Below are 21,618 nucleotides of genomic sequence, written 5' to 3'. Positions count from 1 at the left end.
AGTTAAAAGGAGTGGGAGTGGAGTGGGGCAGTGGCATTGGATGTTAACAAGGTAAATTTATGGGAGGCAATCCAAGAAACAGAGAGGGGAAATATGAGGGAGAGTATTTGGATGAAGGCCAAAATGAGGAGAAACAGAAATGATTTTGTAATTGGAGTATACCACAGATCACCTGGACAGAAGGATAAAATAGCTAAGGAGTGGTTTAGGGGAAAGATATAGTAGTATTGGGAGACTTCAATTATCCAGACATCTGTGGATCTCTCTCTCTCTCTCTCTCTCTCTCTCTCTCTCTCTCTCTCTCTCTCTCTCACACACACACACACACACACACTCACAGAGAAGCCAATAACTTTTTTTGGAAAAATTTATTGATTAACTTTTACATACATTTTTATCAATCCCTTCCATTCCCTCTCCCCAAATGAATAACAATAGTAGAAATAAAACCCTCATACTAAATATGCATAGTGTTTCATCTTCAGTGTTCTGGACTTGTGGTTTATCATTTCACTGATCAAAACTCTGAAGTCTTTCAGAGTTTTTCTTTATAACGTAACTGTATAAATTGTTCTAGTTCCACTCACTTTATTAAACATCAATTCATAAAGTCTTCCCAGTTTCCATTTCATTATTTCTTATGGCATAATAATATTCCATTACATTCATGTACCATAATTTGCTTAGCTACTCCTTAATAGGTGAGCACTCCCTTAGTTTCCAATTTGGGGCTACTATGGAAAGACCTGCTATAAACATATCTTAAATATGAGAACTTTATCAGAGAAACCTACTGCAAAGATTTTTCCCAATTACCTATTTCTCTTCTAATTTTAATTATGTTAGATTTGTTTGTGTAAAAAAACTTTTAATTTTAATTAAAATTATCTATTTTATGATATGTGATTCTCTCTATCCTTTGTATGTTCATGAACTCTTCTCTTATCCATAGATCTTTATCCTTTATCCAACATTATGCTAATGTGTTTGTTTGCTTCTGTATGTTGGAACAATTTGTTCCAACACCATGAAGGCAGCTAAAACAGGCTCTGTGAAACCCTTAGAGCTTGGTTAGAAATCAAAGACACCAAGGTCATCTACTGCATCTTGAACGTTCACCGTTCTTCTTGATTCTGTCCTGCCACTGGACTCTGATGACTTTGGAGGAGAGAGTGAGGCCGACAACTTAGTGCAACTCTGCCTCACTTAAATCCAATTTATGCACGAATCAAAGGACATCAGTCATACCATGATCTATACTTAATTTATTCCACTGACTGACTTCTCTATTTCTTTTTTAATTCAATTTTTTTTTACTTTCAATTTCAAATTCCCACCCTCCAATATTCCTTCCCCTACCCACTGAGAAAGCAAGAAAAACAAAACTCTTTACAAATACATGGTTAGGCAAAACAAATTTCTACATTAACCATCTCTCTCTCCCCCTCCATCCCTCTCTTGCTCTCTCTCACTCTCTCTTTCCCTCTCTCTCTCTCTCTCTCACACACACACACACACACACATACACATATCTCATAGTTTGAATGATATTACCTTCCTTAAACCTGTAGAAATTCAGTTTGTTAATAGAAAGTCACTCTATTAGTTATCCAGCAAAGGAGTTTAATTAGGTGGCTGTAGTATCTAAATTCTTTATGTGGCACACTACTTGAGCCACCCGTCTAGGGCTTGTACGTTATTTTCTCTTCTTGAGACAATGCTTTCTTAAGGGCATATAGTGCTAACCATTCCCATTGCCAAACAACGGTAGTGCTAAACCCTGACTTCAAGTCCAAATTTAATCTAAGGAACTGAATAGAATATTGCTCAAAATATTAAATCTGCTGTGTACATTAAGCTTAGAGCCCCCACCCTCTGGAATATTCCGTTTTCTGAGGCAATTGCCAAATGCATTAATAGATTCAGAGACATATGCAATCACATAATGTATTATGTACATTGAAAAAGAAACTAGACCAAATACTTTTTTATGGAGACATTTGCCACCAATCATCTCCTAACCTTGGTCCCATTTTCCTGTTTGAGGAAATCCAGACCACATATATCCACAGCTCATGGAAATGGAATAGGGGGAAAGGTATTCTCTTCCCACCTCAGGATTATGGATTTTTTTTTTTTAAGAGAAAGCATCAGCAAAATTTCTCTAAAGAGAAAGCAGAGAAAATGGTGATGAGCTTCTATGCTTGTCTCAAACTCATGGACTAAAAGAGAAACCATGCTCCACAATTTTCCAGCTAAATAATATTCACAAAAGCTAACAATGTCAGCAACTCTTGAACTTTCTTTTTTAAACTTCTGTTGCTGACTCTGCCCCAAGCTTGGAAACTTTTCTCATGGTATTATTTCTTCTGGTTGACCCTGGTCATGGTATCTGCACTTCTCCATCTGGTCTTCAGACTCATCAAATGCTTCATTCTCTCCCTTGTCCCAAAAATAGAAATTACAAGGTCAAAAGAAGGAAATCGAGGGTAAAAAAAGAGGTGTCCTGACATACACACTAGAGGCAAGGTAGCTTCCATCATCCTCTCTCTGTCATAAAGAGAGTTAGAGTGGCCTCATTTCCAGCAGTGTCTCACAAATTCTGTTCCATCTGTAGAAGATTTCCATGAGGTCTAGGAACCAGAGATGAAAAGGCAATACAAAAATACTTGCCACAATTATATAATTGTAATTATTATTGAAGAGAATGAACTGAGAAGTCTGGCAAGGCCATCTTGAATTCCTTTTGCATCACCTTAGTAATGTGTTGATCCTTTGACAAGCTCTTTGAAAAGAGATGTACTTGCCTGACCCCAAACACTCCCCTACGTGTGTGTGTGTCTGTGTCTGTGTCTGTGTCTCTGTGTGTGTGTTTGTGGCAGGGGAGCAGGGGGTACTTACACAGGCTGGGGGGGGGGGTAGGTTCAGATGTTTCCACCTAGACATCAGGAAACATGTGCTGGCAACTTGGAACTAAGTTGGGCAGGAACATGTGATCCATGAAGGGAGATAATGTAAATAGTAAGACTCAGAAAGCCAAGGTCCTTGAATGCCAGGCCAAGAAGGATCTGAAAGGCACCAGGAGATCACTTAGACTTTCAAGTAGAGGATAAATGTAAATCAAAGCCATTCATTAAGAACATTTCTTTGGCAGACTGTGGTAAGATAAAGAATGACACAGATTGGGTGTGTATGTGTGTGTTTAGAAGAATAGAGTCAGTTGAAGAGTGAAAAAATGTTGAATTTGTAATAAGGGAATCTTGGATTTCTAATCCCAGACCTGCTACTTATTAGTAGTGCAATTTTTGGCAAGTCACTTACCTGCTCTGGGCCTCAGTTAACTAATTTGTAAAATGAAGCAGGAGGTTGGACTAAATAGTCCCTTCACATTCCAAATCTCTGACCTTATGACATTAAGAATGATTTATTAATTCATGGCCAGTTCATATATCTCGGCTACATTACCATAGAAACAACTAGATAGAGACAAAAAGAACCAAAGCTGAAACAAAGAAAAACTCGTTGAACACATGTATGACTCCCATTCCCCTCCCGGGAGCCATGTGGTTACAGAAGAACAACAGCATGGTCCCAGAAATGGCCACAGACAAAAGCAGCAGCGGAGCATTGAGGATTTGCTGGGCCGGGCTGGGAGCTATAGAAAAGAAAGTCAGTAGTGGGGAGCAGCATGGATAGAGTGAGTCTCAGGAGCATGAATAGGATTTCTTGGACTAAATGGAACCAGAATGGAGGTCTAAGAGAAGGAGTCATAATGTGACAGAGCAAGCCTAGACCAAGACCTTCACGGATACTCCGTGAGTGAAATCTGGGAACAGGGGTTAATTTTTGAGTCCCTAAGTGCTCTCCTCTTATGGGAAGAGGACCTCAACTCCAGGATAACACTAAAAGTTTGCAGCAGAGGTGTCAAAAACAAGGCCTGAAACACTCCCCCTCCCCACCAAGTGCAACCTGAACCAGATTAAAACATAAATGGGAAATATTTAACAAAATAAATAAAAATACAATAAAACATAGATAATACTACATTTTAAAACTAAGTCAATATATAGTCATCTTATTTACAGATTGGTAGCCTCAGTTCTATCTGAATTTGTCACCACTGGTCTAGAGGACAATATATGTCTCTAGGAAAAGTGAGACTCACTGAAGAAATAGTTTGCTTGACTTTCCAACAATCACAAGTATTTTTTTCCTATTTGGGAGAGGGAGGCTTGATGCAAGGAAAGCATAGGAAGGAGGAGTAAACCTGTGATTTCATTAGTATAAAGAACTCCGAGATAAGGAAATTCCCTCTACCAATACAGGACAATACCTTCTCTGAAACTTATAATTGCATAAAGCAGTGAAAGGTTATGTGACTTTTCAAGTATCAGAAGTAAGACTTAAACCCAGGTTTTTCTAGATCTAAGGTCATCTCTCCATTCACTACTCCTTGTTTCCTCATAATAAATCTGAAAAACTGTTACAGGTCCCTGGGGAGACAGGCTGGGGGAGAGGGTGGAGGAGAGTTGTTTCCACTGTATTATGACCTTGGGTGTGAATCTTTCCCTTTTTGATGAATCTTAATAAAGCTTGCTATACTGTGAGCTTGAGTGCTTGCATGGGAGCTGAGGTCCCTTTTCCTTTTCTTGATATACTTATACATGAGCCAAATACTGATATGCCTAAGGAGAAATAGTTGAGGGCATCAGTGGAAAAAAAAAAAGATTGTAGTGTTAGGTTACATCATCATTATCATAATAGGTTCAGGAATGGAAGGAATTTCAGAGATCATTAAGTTGAGCCCCCTCAATTTACAGATGAGGAAACAGACCCATAGAGGTGAAAAAACTTACCTGAATCACATAGAAGTGAGATTTGAATCCAAATCTTCTTACTCCAAATTCAGCACTCTTTCCATTACACCATGAAAATATATATATGGGAAAACAATCTAAGAATTTTTCTCTTGGCCCTGTGATTTCATTAGCTTGGATATTCCCTCTGCCCTAACAGCTTACAAACCCTTTATATCTTAGCCAGTTAGATTACTTTGTCCAAAAACCAATCGTAAATGACTTTAACTGAGGTATATATTGTACAAAGTTGTAAGTTTACTACAAAGACTCAGTTATAAACAAAAACATAAAATTTTTTTTACATTCTATGGTAACAACTTTCCAACAGTAGACTAGAGAGCCTTCTAAGTCCTAGACATATTTACCATAGTCTTATTAGTTTCTGTAACTATTAAATTCCTTGAAGAACATTAATTTTTGGTTGTCCTACAGAAGATACCTTAATTTTTTTTTCTGTTGGTTAACAGATAAAATAAAATGACGGCCAAATTGTGTAGGAAAGCATGTAATATCCATGAATCTTTTCCTTGCCAACAACCTCTGATCTGTTCCACTGATTCTAGTTTTAGTCCAGATATTCATAGGTCCCGAGTCTCATTTATGATAAAATTACTAGGAAACCTAAATCACTCACCATCCTGAAAAGAAAGCAAGAACTAGCAGTCAAAGAAGGGTTCTTCTGCCATCTGGTGGTTATTAGCTCTAGAAGTGGCAGAATAATAAAAATCCTTATAATTTCATACGTATGGTTCAAAACACTCACTTTCATGCCAAGATGAGGCACTGAACGACCCTACTGAAAGGATATTGACAGAATAGATACAAATTTTCCTGATGATTTTCAAAGTGTTTATTTAATTTTTTTTTTACCAAAACCATGTGCCAAAACATGTCAAGGCAACAACTAATTTTAATATATACACAAGCATAGACACACAAATAAAATACTTTGTAAGCCTTAAAATTCTATAAAATGTCAGTTATTATTATTGTGACTTGGCCAAGTTCACATACGGTCATATGGGGCAGAGCTAGGATTTGAACCCAGGTTTTCTGACTCCAAATTGAATGTACTTTCTACCACATAATGGGACTGGCACCATTTGTATATGTTAGAGGGCAACAAAGGATGCAAAATAGAACTGATCTGCCAGGGTTTTTGTAGTGATCTTTACTCACTGGTGAAGATAACGGAAGTACTACATTTTTGTATTTCTACCTCAGGATGAGATACACTATATGAGCAGTGGTAATACAAAAAATGAAGTAAATAGAAAGAGTGTCAGGACCCGAATAACACATACGGAAGTCAATGTTGGAGAGAGTACACCTAAGGTACTCGGGCATCAATCCTCAGTATATCTCAAAGAGGGAGGGGAAAGGCAAGATAGGGAATATAGTACCTACTCTATGCCAGGCACTGTGCTAAGCACTTTACAAATATTATCTCATTTGATCCTCACAACAATCCTGCAAGGTAAGTGCTATTATCATCCTCATTTTACAGATGAGGAAACTGGGGCTAACAGAGGTTAAGTGACTTGCCCACCATCATGTAGCCAATATGTGTGTGAAGCTATATTTGAACTGAGGTCTTCCTGTTTCCAGGCCCAGCATGCTATCCACTGCGCCACCTAGCGGTCAAAGATGGGAAGTTTTCAAAAGAATAGAAAAAAATTATATTTTTATACCCACCCACTCCCAAAAAAGGAGGGGGAATGGCAACTATGAAAGCATCAACAACTATAAAGCCACGTGCCTAATTCTTCATCTGTACACACTTGGCTTGAAGGTGATATTGGGCTGTCAAAGTCAATGCAAGAGAAAGGCAAATTCTGCCAGGTCCTAGAAATTGGAAAGGTTGTGAGTTAGGCCTGGCAATTGAGGTATGTCTGCTATCTGACAGCCAGCCTAGCTAAATTTGAAGAGGGTCAGTCTGGCTAAGTTTGGAGAGGGCCATATTTACTAAATTTGGAGAGGGCCAGCTTGGCTAAATTTAGATAGATTAATTTCAGGGAGATATACTTTTTGACCATAGCAACTCATGGAGCCCATCTACTAAGTTATATAGGTGTTGTGATCTGCCTTGGAGGAGGGAGGATCCATATTAATAAAATTGTAGATCCTTGACATCTTATAACATAAACTCTTTATGAAACGGGTCTATAAACACATAGACGTTACCTTTGATGAAACGATACTGGAACATTTTTCAGTCAATTTTTTATAGCAGACCAAATGCATCTTTATAGTTACACATCTTACTGAGAGGTGTGCCTAGTACAAATTTTTATTGTGTCCTTTGCTTATTGATGATTAAAAGTAATTGAATTTTTCTAAAGCATAGAGCAAAATGCAGCTTTGAGATTGTCTCCAAATAAGTGTCCCTCACACATTCATTGAAACTATACAAGATTCTATGGCAGATATGATATGAAGATAACTTTACTTTAAAACCTGATGAGTATTAAGGTCAAGATTAAGAGATATGGAACAGGAAAATGATTGCTTGCTTAAGGTATTTGCCTGTGTCATAAACAGTATCCTGTGCAGACTCCAAAAGTAAGAATGATTCCCTATCTTTGGTTTCTGTGAATTCAGCTATTCACAGATGATCTGCTATGAATTGCATTGAGCCCTGGAACACTACCAAGCCTTCTCAGCAAAATCTATAATAATTTGAAAAAGATGAATATGACCATCTGTACTGGAAAAATAAAGTGATTGAAAAACACATATTACCCAGATTATGATATGTTGTGGGGTTTGTTAAATTATGACTGCCTTGATTCATTTTACAGTGTCTGGTTTGTATTTTCTATGACCTTTTCTTATGTTGTATATAAGGATATGTGTGCTTCTTAGAATTTTGTAGCTATAAGTGCCATCCTTCTTCCCTGGGGAGCAGGAATTAATTGGTATTGCTTACTAGAATAAATGTAAGAAAGTGCATGTTTCTACAAAATAGTATTTACCATTAAAGCCTTTCTCCTTTTGCTAGGATCTCTGGGTAATTGTGTTTATTCCACCCAACCCAATGCCATCCTCCTAGTACTGGCTAAATAATTTAAAAATTGCCTGCTATCTTATGTATCTATGTAGTTTTAACTGCTAATTGTTTTCTTTTGCTTTCACCCATGATACCAGCAGAGAAAGTCTCCTTTTTCACCATTTATAACTTGATAGACAAACCTTTGTCTGGCCCCAAATTGCCCATCACACCTGGAATCATAGACCAGGTCCTCCACATCTCTTCTTTGTTAGCCAACCTTGAGTAAATAAAACATTCCAGCTCCATATTTTCATATCCCTTAACCAATTACTAGGGCAGCTAGGTGGCATACTGGATAGAGTGCCAGGTCTGGAGTCAGGAAGATTCATCTTCCTGAGTTCAAATCTGTTCTCAGACACTTACTAGCCATGTGACCCTGAGCAAGTCATTTAACCCTGTTTGCCTCAGTTCTTCATCTGTAAAATGAGCTGGAGGAAGGAAATGGCAAACCATTCCAGTATCTTTGCCAAGAAAACCCCAAATGGGGTCACGAAGAGTAGGACACAACTGAAATGAAACAATAAGGATGACCAATTACTACACTCAAAAATCCTGAAAACAGAGGTAATAACTAATACTTCACTCTCCACCAATCACCTTCTTGGAAACTCCCCCAAAGGATGAAATATCTCCAACACACATCAGAGACAAAACTTCCTGTACAAAAGAAGGAAAGCTCAGAAGCACTCTTTAGAAAACATTGCCACACCATCACATCTGGTAGCAGATTTTGAGGATCCTATCATTCCTTTCCTATCCTTAGCTGGCTTCTAATAATTCTCATTTGGACTCATAAGTCTTTTGTAGGAATGTTCTTTTCCCCTCACTAGTATGGATGCTGGGTTACCATGTAATCATCTATCTAGAGAAGCATTTGCTGGCCAATGTTGAAAGTGAAATGGATAGAAGAAACTGATCTTTTCTTTCTAATTAAAATTTCTCTAACTTGCACAGAGAGCTCTTATTTCAAATGATGCCCTTAATTTAATTGTATTACATTGCTGCTTGCTGTAGCAAAAATCTATATCTTTGAAACCAATATTCTTTCAGTGATGCTATATAACTGTAAATCATGTAACCAAAATTGCAAGTGACTCAAAAGACAATAAAAACATGCGTAAAGTCAATTATTATTCCAAAGGGATCAACCTCAGAATTTGTAATGGAAAAATCGAATAGATAAAAATTAACTATGGTGTAGACTATGATAGGCAGTTGGAAGGATAGTCTATCAATCTAATAAATCAGTACGTTTGTAGGGAGGGGATTGATCAAGGTTGTTTCCTATTATTTTGATGAGCTTTTAGGTTAGTAAAGTAGTTTTCATCCAACAGATCTTGTCTGAGCCCTTTTTGTTGGTATTTTCCTATAGAGGTCATATAACAGTAGCCTTGTAATCTAGATCTGGGTTTACCTGTACTGGATCCAATCTTGAGGGTTATCCCTAAAATAATGATCCCTTTGACTCATTATGCCCTCATTATACCCAGAGTTAGACCTGCAAAAATCTTTGAAAGTAGTTCATGTCTAGGTCTCCACGTATGGAGAAGAATTCCCCAGATCCCATAGTTCATATTTATATAGCTCTTTACTGTTTGCAAAATGTTTGCATATGTTATTTCATTTTTATCTTTATGGCAATCTCGTGAAATAGGTGTTATTGTCAATCCCATCTTACAAATGAGGAAACAGAGAGAGACCGAGTGACTGCCTACAGTCACATATTGAAAATGTATGTAAGTTATGATTTGAACCCAAATTTTTCATACTCTGAGGCCAGCACTCTATCTATTACATCTCTCAAGGTGATAATGCAACTATCAGGTATAAGAAATCTTTATTCCATCTAAAAAAAAACCCCATAAAAATGTACAATTGATTCACAGGATTCCATAAACAGTACAATTCTTCCTTTCTATTGGGTCCCCCTTTCTACAGGATCCCACAGTTCTCCAGAATCATAGTACCACTCTGTAGTTTAGATTCCTCTCAGAAGAGAAACACACTCAGGGCTGCTAGAAAGACAGCACCCCTTCCCATCAGATCTAGCTCATCTGGGTAACACAGAGAAATGGCAGAATACAAAGTCCAGGATCTTGCTTCCACCAATTGTGGCTTTAGACTTTTGCTGCTACTCCTCTTGGCAGGGACCATCGGTATGATCTCCTCTTATCAAAAAGTCACTGCCCAGATAATACCCTTTCTCTTCATAGATGGCCCAATCCCCAAACTCTCAAATTTGGGGTTGCCCCAAAAACAACCACTAAAGCTAGTTGCTCCCTAAGAAATTTCCCTTTTCTCAAAAATAAAAGTCTAGATGATCCCTCCTTGTTTTGGGAAAATAGGTAAATTAGTGCACTGTTGGTGGGGCTGTGAATTGGTCTGGCCATTCGGAATAGCAATTTGGAACTCTACCCAGAGAGTCACCAAACTATGCATACCCTTGGACTCGGCTATAGCTAGTAGGATTCTACTGCAAAGATATCAAAGAAAGAAGCAGAGGATCTATATGTACAAAAATATTTACAGCAACTCTGTTTATTATAGCCCACAATGGGAAACTAGGAGGGTGTGTTACTCTTAGGGAATGGCTAAACAAATTGTGGTATATGCATATAATAGAACATTATTGTGCCATAAGAAATGATGAAATAGACAATTTCAGAGAAAACTGGGAAGACCTTTATGAACTGATGCAGAGTTGAGTGAACAGAACATTTTATACAAGGATAACATTATAGAAAAAAAAGAACTTTGAAGGATTTTAGAACTCTGATCAACACAATGATAAACCAGGATTCCAAGAGAATGAAGATTAAATATGACACTCAGCTTCTGAGAGATGATGAACATATGTTTTCAGGCATGGCTAATGTGGTAATTTGTTTTGCCTGAACAACAATTCTCAAAGTGTGAACTAAGGACCCCTAGGAGTACTGGAAACCCTTTCGGGGGGCCCATGAGGTAAAAACTATTTTCATAATGATATTAAAAATTTTAATTTCTGATATGGTAAATCTCAATAGAAAACTTAATTTTGAAGAGTGTAAATTTTGGGGGGTCCTGAGACCAAAAAGATTGAAAATCACTGTGTCAGACTATGCAACTATGTATAGGGTTTTATTTTGTTTTGTTTTTTTAATTTGCTCAATAGTAGGAGGAACAAATTAATTTTTTTAAATGCTTGTTAGTTGAAAAAATAAAGTAAATGTTCAAAACATTTAAAAAAGTGAAATAATGAAATAAAAATAAATTATATAATATAAATATATAACCATGTTAATAACAATAAACCTATAAATATGATTTGATATAATGAATCTATAATAAAGATAAAATATATAATAATAGAAATAGAAATGAATATTTGAAAAAAGAAATCCCCCTTCTGTTGGCTAGGGTTTAGGATCAACTTTGCCAGATATTCCTCACTCCTCTACCTAGGAGGTTGAAATTAAGTGATTGACATTTCTCCACAAAGTTGTGGTTAGTAACTCTTACTGTTCAAACTATGTGGTTTCCCTCTCCATGGCTGCACCATAGTTGAAAGGCTATTCCAGGAATTCTCTTCTTTAGCCATGTGGGAAGATTATTTTTGTCCCAACCTTGTGCCCTATTAAGTACCTTCCCCTAAGGCAACCAGCAATGGCTCTTTAGCAACAATTCCCTCATTCCCCCCACTTAGAACTGAGTTCTATTGCACTCTCAATGGCTTCAAAAGATTTTCCTTAGGGCGGCTAGGTGGCACAGTGGATAGAGCTCTGGCTTAAGAGTCAGGAGGACCTGAGTTCAAATGTGGGCTCAGACATTTGATACTTACTAGCTGTGTTACCCTGGGCAAGTCACTTAACCCTGATTGCCTCAACAAAAAACATTTTCCTATTCTATAAAAGAAAGGCAAAAGGTTAAAAGGTGGTCTGGTTGAATATCTTTTTACAGGTAAGCATAAATGAATGATCTCTTTCACATAGCCCATGTCATAATACTTGGAACCAACAAAATTAGTACCAGTACAAAGAGATGGTTCCTTTCACAACATCTATCTCAAAGGAGTCTGAACCAACCAATTCATTTTAAAGACAGTCTCCATCAGTGAAATCAATAGGAAAGTTGATACCTTCCATAGGGGGACATAACCAAGAGCTCCAAATTGAGGCTCAAGATCTTATAAGCTCTTCAATTAATCAATTAAGCACCTTCTATGTGCTAGGCATTGTGCTAGATACTGAGAATACAAAGATCTTTCCTTTCTCCCTAGTGAACATCTCAAAATGGATGTCTTATAAACATCTGAAATTCAACATGTCCAAAATTAAACTCATTATCTTTCCTACCAAACCCTCCCCTCTTCCTAATTTTCCTATTATCATCATGGGTACTACCAACCTTTCTGTTATCCAGGCTCACAAGCTAGACATCATTCTTGACTACTCAATATTTCTCATATCCAATCAGTTGCCAAAGTCTTACCTTTCAAGCTTTGCAATATCTCTCACATAGGCTCCCTTCACTCCTCAGACAGTGCTACCACCCTGGTACCGGCCCTCATCACCTTACACGCGGACTACTATAATGTGCCTTCTTATTTGTCTCCCAGCCTCAAGTCTCACCTCATTCTCCCCTCAACTGCCAAGTGATATTCCTAAAGTGTAGGTCTGATTATGTCACATATATGTACTCCCTTCAATAAACCCTAGTAACTCCATATTACTTCCAGGATAAAATAGAAAATATTCTGTCTTTTGAAACCTTTCTCAACACGACTCCTTATCTCTCCAGGCTGCTTACACTTTACTCACCTCCATGTACTCTACCATAGAGTAAAAAGGGCCTATTCTGTTGTTCCTTACCACAAGACACTCCATCTCTGCACTTCATGTCTTTCTCATGCCTAGAATGTTCTCCCTCCTCAACATCTTTGCCTTCTGACTTTCCTGGTTTCTTTCAAGTCCTAGCCCTAATTCTACTTTTTTGAGTCCCCCTGAGACCTTTCCCTGACCCCTCAATACTAGTGTCTTTCCTCTGAAAATACCTCCAATCTACCTTGTATATTTTTTTGTATGCCTATAGTTGTTTTCATGGTTATGTTTTTGTTGTGTTTTTGTTGTTCTTGTTGTGTTTTTGTTATTCTTGTTGTGTTCAATCGTTTCAGTTGCTCTTCATGACCCCATGTGGGGTTTTCTTGGCAAAGATACTGGAGTGGTTTGCCACTTTCTTCTCCAGCTCATTTTACAAATGAGGAAACTGAGGCAAACAGGATTAAGTGACTTGCCCAGGGTCACAGAGCTAGTGTTTTCATGTTGCTTCTACCGTTAAAGTGGAAGCACCTTCAGGTAAAAGGGGAGCTAGAGGAAAGTTCGACTAATTCAATTCCACAGCTAGTACAAGGTATTGGAGCCTCAAACTTGAGGGGGGGAGGAAAGGCGGGAACAATGAGTCACGTGGACTTCTAGCTCCGCCTTCGGAGGATTGAGGGGGCGGGGCGACTCAGCAAGGAACGAGACATTCGCCACTGCGGAGGGTTGTCTCGCGAGAGCGAACCTGGACGTGCTCTTGCGCACCGACTTTTGCTTCCGGGTCAGAGTTCCAGCTTCCAGTTCCCATGTGGGGGAACCTTGCCTAAGAGTAGTTGGACCACGTCGTAGAAGCGCACGGAGCCGGTGAGGGAGCTGCGCGGGACTAGGCAGGGAGCGGAGCGGGGAGCAGGGAGCGGGGAGCGGGTGCACGTAGTCCCGGCCACGCTGGTGCCGGCGCCACTTCACGGCCGAAGGGGAGCGGGGAGCTGGGGTTCCCTGGGCTTGGGGGGTTGGAGGCAGCCGCAGCCCCAGCCGGCGTGTTGCAGGGCCAACAGCCCGGGGCGGGTCTGCTCGTCCAGACGCTCTAAGCCCCGGCCGGCCCAGGCCCGGCCGCCTCGGTGCTGGTGAGCCCCAGGAGGGGTGTGTCTTCTCCCACGTGTCTGTCACTGTAGCGGCTGCCTGGGCCGGGCGGGCTTCGGCCGCCTCTCCCAAACCCGGGCAAAATAGGCTGTTCGCTAGCATTTTCTCAAACCGCCCGGATATCAACCCCCATTTTTTCCTCCTTTTCTCCAGTCTCCAGTTAAGAAGCTGCTCTTCCCACCACGGCCAGTCCCTTCCGTACTTGTGTCCTGGATACCTTTCCACCCCTGCATTCTTGGGCAGATTGTTCCCATAGGGCACCCACCTCCCCAAATCTTTAATCTTGGTATCTACTGCTTAATCTCTGTCTACAAACCAGGGCTCCTTCTTCCTTAAAATCAAAATACCCTCCCTCAATCCTCTTTCTTCTCTTAAAGCTATTGTCACACATCTCTCTTCTTTCACAGTCGAATTCCTTCGGATAAATCAGTCTAAATTCTTTACAAAATTCCCTTCTCGACGTTTAGCATTCTGATTTCTAGAAGTGCGATTCAAAGTTACCAGGTGAACACGTGCTTTACACTGTTTCTGCTCAAAACTCAGACCGTCTTGACCTCTTCTGGAGCTCTCCTTTCTGAGTTTTCCTGATGCTGCTATTTTGTGTTCTCTTACCTGTCTGACCTTTTTTTCAGTCTTCTTTGCTGGATTATAATCCCCTTTCCATCCATTGATCTCCTTCCTAACTGGGTGTACCCCAAGGGTCTGTTCTGGACCCTTCTCTCTCTCCATTCAATTGGGGGTGAACTGTCAACACTTATTTGGTACCTCTATGCAGCTAACTCCCATGTATAAATATCCCCCTCTCTATATTTCTTTCTTTCTCTGTATATCTTATCTCTAGCCCTAGTCTTCTTCAGCCCATTGGGCATTTCCAGTTAATATCCCACAAGCTTCTTGAATTCATCAAGTTCAAAACATAACTCTTCTTTCTGCCCAAACCTACCACTCTGCCTGACTTCCTTACTTTTGTCAAAGGTACCACCAGTGAAACCTCAGTCATCCTTCGCTCTTCTCACCCCAGATAGCCAATCATTTGTCAGGTCTTTCTATTCTTCTAGTTCAGGCCCTCATCACTTATTACCTGTAGTATTCTAGTAGTCACCTAATTTGTCTTATTTGCTCCAACTTCTCCCTTTCCAGAGCGTCCTCCTCTCAGATGACAAGTTGAACCCTGAGCATTCGGGTCTGAACATGTCACTTCTATACTCAATATAATCCAGTGGCTCCTATAATAAAATAAAAGTCTAGACTCTAGAATAAAATAAAAACTCATTCTCTTTGACATTTAAATCTTTTTCAATCTGATTTTTGCCTTCTTTTCCAGGATCATCACACATTGCCACCCTTCACACACTTCTCAGCCTAGCCAAACTTCTTGTTACCCACACCTGACGTTGCATTTTCCACCTCTGTGTTGCACAAGTATATCTCTGCCTGAAGTATATTCTTTTCACCTCTTTACTTTAGAATCTCTAATTATGGTCTCTACATGAGCTCTTTTCTGAGTTCCCCAGTTTCTAGTGCCTCTTCCCTCCATATTACTTTGTACTTTTTTATATATATTGTGTGTATATAAAAATACACACACACACACACCCCACCTCACCTATTAGAATGTGAGCTCAAAGGTCAGAAGTTTCAGTTTTGTCTCTGTCTCCAGCACTTAGCACAAAGTAGATGGTTAATAAATGCTTGTTGATTGATTGGTTGAATGGTCTGATGTTCCACGCAGAAAACTTATACGGGAGTAGTGTTTGCTTATGATCTTCATATCTACTTTATAAGTTCCTACGATCGCTCATTATCATTGCTGTCCTTTTTTTTTTTAAGGTTGTAAAAGATGACATCTTTATCGCAGCAACTGCAACGTCTTGCTCTACCTCAGAATGATCCTAGTCTCCTGGCTAGGCATGAGGTTGCATCCTTGCTGTTTGATTGTAAGGAAGCAGCCAGCATTGACAGAGATACCATCTTTGCTATAGGTAAGCACATCACATTTTTAAAAAAAGATTTTTAATGTTTATTTTCTGCATTGGTACATAGTTCAAAAGCCTTTCTTTTGAACTGGTGTACTTAACATTCTCTTCTATGCTATATGCTGCTTTAAGAAGTTGTCTAATGTGGCATCTGAATTAGAGGATTGAGAACCAAAACTTGGTGCATTAAACTAGCTCTTTGCCACAAGCTTTGTGGGCTTTTAAAATATCAATTAATATTTTAATTAATTTTAATTAATATTGCTGTGACCCTGGTTGTGTCATATGCACCAATGGTATCAAGCTTAAATAGAAACAAATCTATTTATGTCCTATGGGCCACATATTGACTTAGAAAACTACAAATTAACATTATCCACATTGTATTGTATTTTTAATTTATTTCATTAAGTGTTTTCCAATAACATTTTCATCTGGTTTTAATTTGGCTGCATTCTAGGAAGGCCATAAGTTTGATACTTTTACTTTACAGTGTGAGGGTTACAAAAATAGGTGTCAGTGTGACATGTAAAGAGCCTCTGGCTTTAGAATTGGAATGCTTGGATTTGAATTCCCACCTCTAAATAACTTTAGTGACCTTAGGCAAGTCATCTATTCCTGTTGGACCTCAGTTTCCTCATTTATAAAATGAAGGAGTTAGACTGGATGGCCTATGAAGTCTCTTTTAGGTCAAGCACTATAAAGTAGGAGTTTTAGGCTCTTTGTGAAAGGAGTTTCTCCGACAGAAGATAAGACTTATAACCCACTGTGGATTCTTTACTGCAGACTGCAAGTACTATAGAAATCCGTAGACTTTCTGGTACCACAAATTAGGAAAGGCATTGACAACAACCTAGAGTGTGCTCAGAGGACATCAGCCTAGCTGGTGAGGAAATGAGACAGATATTCCCTTAGAAAAGAGGGTATTTTGGAGGGAGTGTGGCTATCTTCACATACTTGAAGGGCTATTGTGTGGTAGAGGGTTTAGATTTGTTTTATTTGACCCCAGCGAACAGAACTAGCAGCGATGAATGGGTGCTTGGCATAGGTAGATTTGACTCCATGTAAGGGAAAGCTTTCTAACACTTAGAACCGTTCAAAAGCAGGATGGCCTGCTTCAGAAGGTAGTGGGTTCTCTGTCATGGGATTTGACTGGTGGGAGGGGAGGTTTCTCTATCAGGGGATGGAAACCACTTGTGGGGTTGTTGTAGAAGAGATTTCTGTTCAGTTATAAGTTGGACTTCTGATGTTCTTTCCATCTGTAAGACTCTTTCAATATTATTTTGAACTAAGAAAAGTTTTCATGGAGTAAGACTGAGAATGGCATATAGTAATAATATTAGCCAAATCTAACTGGACTGGAAGGAAGTAATGGGATAAAAGGTTGGATCAGAAATGTATTTGTGTCTTAATGTTTTAGATGGAAATAAATTCTATGTCAAGTAGTTTGCAGCCCTTAATGTTTAACTCTTAACAAGAATCCCCGGCATTAATACTATAGTTAACAGTAATAATTTTATAGTATTTATAGCTGGAAGAGAACTTAGACATCATCTAATCTTCCCCACTTATTTTACAGAAAAGGAACTTGAAACCCAAAGAGCTAAAGCTACTTGCCTTTGGATTCAGATCCTCTCACTTGAAAGTCAATGCTCTTTATTCTTTTAAGGATTTTCAAATGCTTGTTACACCTTAATGGTTGATAAATATTTTCTTCATTTGAAAATGTAGCCAGATGGTTTTTAAATCATGCAGCAAATTGCTGGTAGGGTCAGAATTGGGAGAGTTCATAACTCTGTACCTTTGCCCAAACCTCTAGACATCATTATGTCACTGGGGTGTTTTAAGTAGTAAATGCATGTGTTTTAAAATTTTATTATATATCTGAATTAAGAATAAATAGTGATGACATTTCATTCTAATATTTCTAGGTCTTGGCAATAAAGATTTATCATCTTAATTTTTATACAAAACCACTCTCCACTTTTTTCTTAGGATGTACTGGCCTTGAAGAGCTTATTGGGATTGATCCTTCATTTCAGAAGTTTGAGTCTCCTTTGTTCAGCCAGTTGGCAAAAAACTTAGAGAGGAGCGTTCAGACTAAGGCAGTGAACAAACAGCTGGATGAAAATATTTCTTTATTTCTTATACGTTTGTCTCCTTATTTCATGCTTAAGCCAGCACAGAAGTGCCTGGAATGGTTGATTCACAGGTAATCAGTTAAACTGTATTCATACTAATAGACTTAAAATTCTAAGCATTTTAAAAAGTCACTAAAATGGTTCAAAGTACTCATTTGTGTAGTTAATTTAAAGGTAAAAGAATTAAGTGTGTTAGTAGATTTTTTATTGTTATATTGCATTGCCTGTATACTGAGCAAGTATTGTATTCCAACATTAAAATGACTTTTTTTTTTGTATTTACAAAAATAGGTACTAGGAACCTGTGATAAATGGCTTAAAATATCTTTATTTAAATGAGGCCACTCTACCTTACGTTTGAGAATGTAACTATATACCTGAGACAAGATATATTCAAACATCCTTTTCTGTGTTGACTGCCCCAGTTTCTTGAATTGTTAGGGAAGAGTCAAGGGCACATACTTCCACATGCACTATTCCTTTCCCCATCTTTTGTCTGCTGAACTCATATACTAGTGGGTTAGTGATAAATGTCAGTAATCTAGTAGGATTATTTGGGCTACTAGTTTGTGTGATTGGTGCATTTTCATAAATCCTCTCAATATATCTGATACATGGGTAGGAGATGCTCGTATAAATCAGAGAAAGTTTGGTGCAGTAAAGGGAGTGCTGACTGCCTTTTTTTGTGTAACCTGTGTCCTCATCTGTAAAGTGAGGGGATCAATCTAGACCTGAAAATCTTAAATGTTTTTTTTTTACCTCATAGCTATTTGGCGCTTCTAGTAAAGCTTGTGGCCTCCTCCGAATGTTTTTAATAAAATACAAGAGATTAAAAAGAAAATCAATTCTGTTAAAATATAGCTGTCAAAATATTTTTTAAAAAATAATGTTAATGGATCCCAGATTAAGAACCTGTAGTCTAGACAATCTTTAAAGTTCTTTCTAGTTCAAAAAATCTTTGATATTGCGGTATTGAAAAGTCAGGTGATTTCTCTTTTTCCAAAACAAATCAATTTTTATGAGTTTGAAAGACTGGGTCTCTTAATTTCTCAAGTTTTCTTCCATATGTGGATATAAAGTTAAAGGACTTAGAAGTAAACTTCTAATACTACCCCTCTCCTTGTAAAGGAAACCAAATCTACCTTTTTCTTAAAGAGTGAATAGACCAGTTATACTAATGAGTATATTCCTAATTGTGTTTCAGACATTTACTTTTTTAATTCAGCCAGTCCTGTAGGATTAATGATTTTTTCATTTATTACAGTATTTAATTGAGGGAACAGATCTGATGTAATGGATAGAGCCTACCAACAATGTTAGAATTCTGGGTCTATTCTCAACATTTATTTCACATTTTAAAAAATCACCTCTGTGTGTATATATACACAGGCATGCGCTGAATAACAGTACCTTAACCAGGGTCTTTCACATTAATGTCAGTACATTAGATACCCAATTCTACTGTAAGGTCTGAAAACTTCACCATAACATTTTTGGACTGTTTCTTTTTGACATTGTTCCAATAGAACTAATTCCATAATTATTAATTATGTAATTCCATTTGCCCATTCCCGCCCCCCAATAGAATAATGACATTAGGTGGAGATTGCCTATATGTAATATATAGTGTAATGCAAATACTATATATTGATAAATGTCTGCCATGGACATGGAAATTGCTTCCATTAAAGCATAGAATTTTAGAAATACAGGAACCTTTTTTGTTGTTGTGGAAAAAATAGTAAGTTCATCTTCTCTTAGCAAGTTATGGCTACAAAGAGCTTACACATCCATCCCACCCTGCAGCTAACATAATTTGTTGTTTGCATCCCAGGCTGGATTCTTTGAGAGGCAGGACAGGCACCAGCAGTCTGTGCCAGGCTGCAAAAAACGCTCTGGGGTCCTTTGCAATTAAGTGGATGGACCCTCCTTAGACATTCCCAAGGGAAAAGAATAGGGCTTTTGCTGTCAGCTTGCTCCTCTTCTTTGGGAGGGGTTTTGTCCTTTTCCCACCTTTACTACACCTTTTCCGTCCCATGCCACACTCCTTCTTGTTTTCTCTTTTTGTTGCACTATAACAAATATGCAAACTTCTGTAAGGGCTGGGAATTCTTGGGGTTCCACATACATGTTCATTTCTCTTGTAATAAAACTGGTTTTCGTATAAGTTTCGTATTGTGATTGCCTGTTGACAAAACATAAATGTCTATTGATGTGTTTTTTAACTTGCCCTGTATTTGTGTATGACATATTTTTCTAGAATTGAGAACACCTAAGTTTAGAAACTGGCATTTTAAATTATTTATTGGGGGAAAATATATTGATAATGTATTTTATAAGTTTGACTGTTTATCTTCTTCTTAGATTTCATATCCATCTTTACAATCAAGATAGCCTCATTGGTTGTGTTCTTCCATATCATGAGACAAAAATATTTGTTCGTGTTATACAGCTGCTAAAGATTAGTAATCCAACTCATAAGTGGAATTGGTTGGAACCTGTTAAGGTATGGTTATTAAATGACACTTGTCAGGGTATGTGCATCTAATTATAGTTGCCATGATTAAAAGTCTTGATAAAAGGAAAATTCATTTGAAAATATATTTAGTTCATTTGACTTGTATTTAAAATCTGTGTACTCCATTATTTATCATAAGTACCAATGAAAGGAAAATATTCCAGTTGGCAAAATTTTTTAATCAAGTTCATTCCATATAAAAAGAATTTTGGGAGAGGAGCACATATGGCACAGTGTTAGGAAATCTTGCTTATTACCTCAATTTTTAACTAGGAACTTACACAAAAATTAGAAGAATATGCAGTTTAATGGTGAGATTCCTATTACGTAGTCTTAAAAGGACAAGCTGTATGCAGAAGTAAATGTTTAATATCTCTCAATTTGCAGTGATTATGGCAGACCAAAATTAGAAAATTGATTGTACGTCTTTTTAGAACACTAAATTATCAAAGAAGATAGAAAAAGAACTACCTTCTAAGACTAGGGGAAATCAAGATTTTCAAAAAAGTGGAAAAAATGGAGCAAGTATCGTAGAGACAGTCTATAATTTACACATGCCTCTTTATGGCTTCTTGCCTTCACTGCTGTGGAGTGGGCTTTAGGGTCAGGGTCAGAGGCAGTAGGACAGGGGTGATAGAAATAGCATTTGAGGAAAGAAGGGAGGACAAATCTGCAGCCTGTTTCTTCTCCCAAAATTGCTTCTCCTCAGACTGCAGTGTTGGTTTGACTGCATTCCCTATGCCTCTCCCCATCCTTACCCTGTTTTAATCCATTTGTTACCTCCCTATTTCATGGTCCATCATATCTGAACTCTGCCTCCCACCATCTTACACATCCAGCCTTATTTCTCACGACTTCACAATGTGCATACCCCATTACAGCAGAAGGTTTCCTTGCTGTACCATAGACACATCATACATTCTCACCTTCATGTTTTCCTTTATGTTGTTTCTGTATTCAGAATTCTCTGCCTGTCCAAATCTTACCCATTCTTTAAGTCCTACCTCTTCTCTAAGTCTTTACTGATTTCTTATCTCTAAATGATCTCAAAATTCCTATAACCTGTAATACTTAGCTTAGTGCTTTTTTTATTTTTGTTTGTTTCATATGTTATTCTTCCTAATTAGATTTCAAAC

The 21,618-nt window shown here is 38.1% G+C and overlaps 1 protein-coding gene across 2 annotated transcripts in view; it reads left to right on the top strand.

Annotated features, from left to right (window-relative positions):
* Positions 1-13,490: 13,490 nt before the first annotated feature.
* Positions 13,491-21,618, top strand: part of LOC114049849 (HEAT repeat-containing protein 1-like) — a 58,097-nt gene continuing 49,969 nt past the window's right edge. For both annotated transcript variants that reach the window (XM_027871279.1, XM_027871278.1), the window contains exons 1-4: positions 13,491-13,571; positions 15,678-15,829; positions 17,819-18,035; positions 20,329-20,470. In XM_027871279.1, the coding sequence (XP_027727080.1) occupies positions 15,688-15,829; positions 17,819-18,035; positions 20,329-20,470 (501 nt within the window). In that variant the 5' untranslated portion in view covers positions 13,491-13,571; positions 15,678-15,687. The remainder of the gene's footprint in view (positions 13,572-15,677; positions 15,830-17,818; positions 18,036-20,328; positions 20,471-21,618) is intronic.

This window comes from Vombatus ursinus, unplaced genomic scaffold (assembly GCF_900497805.2).
Source record: "Vombatus ursinus unplaced genomic scaffold, bare-nosed wombat genome assembly UNPS02014798.1, whole genome shotgun sequence".
NCBI lineage: Eukaryota > Metazoa > Chordata > Mammalia > Diprotodontia > Vombatidae > Vombatus > Vombatus ursinus.
This window is presented reverse-complemented; position numbering and strand designations above follow the sequence as displayed.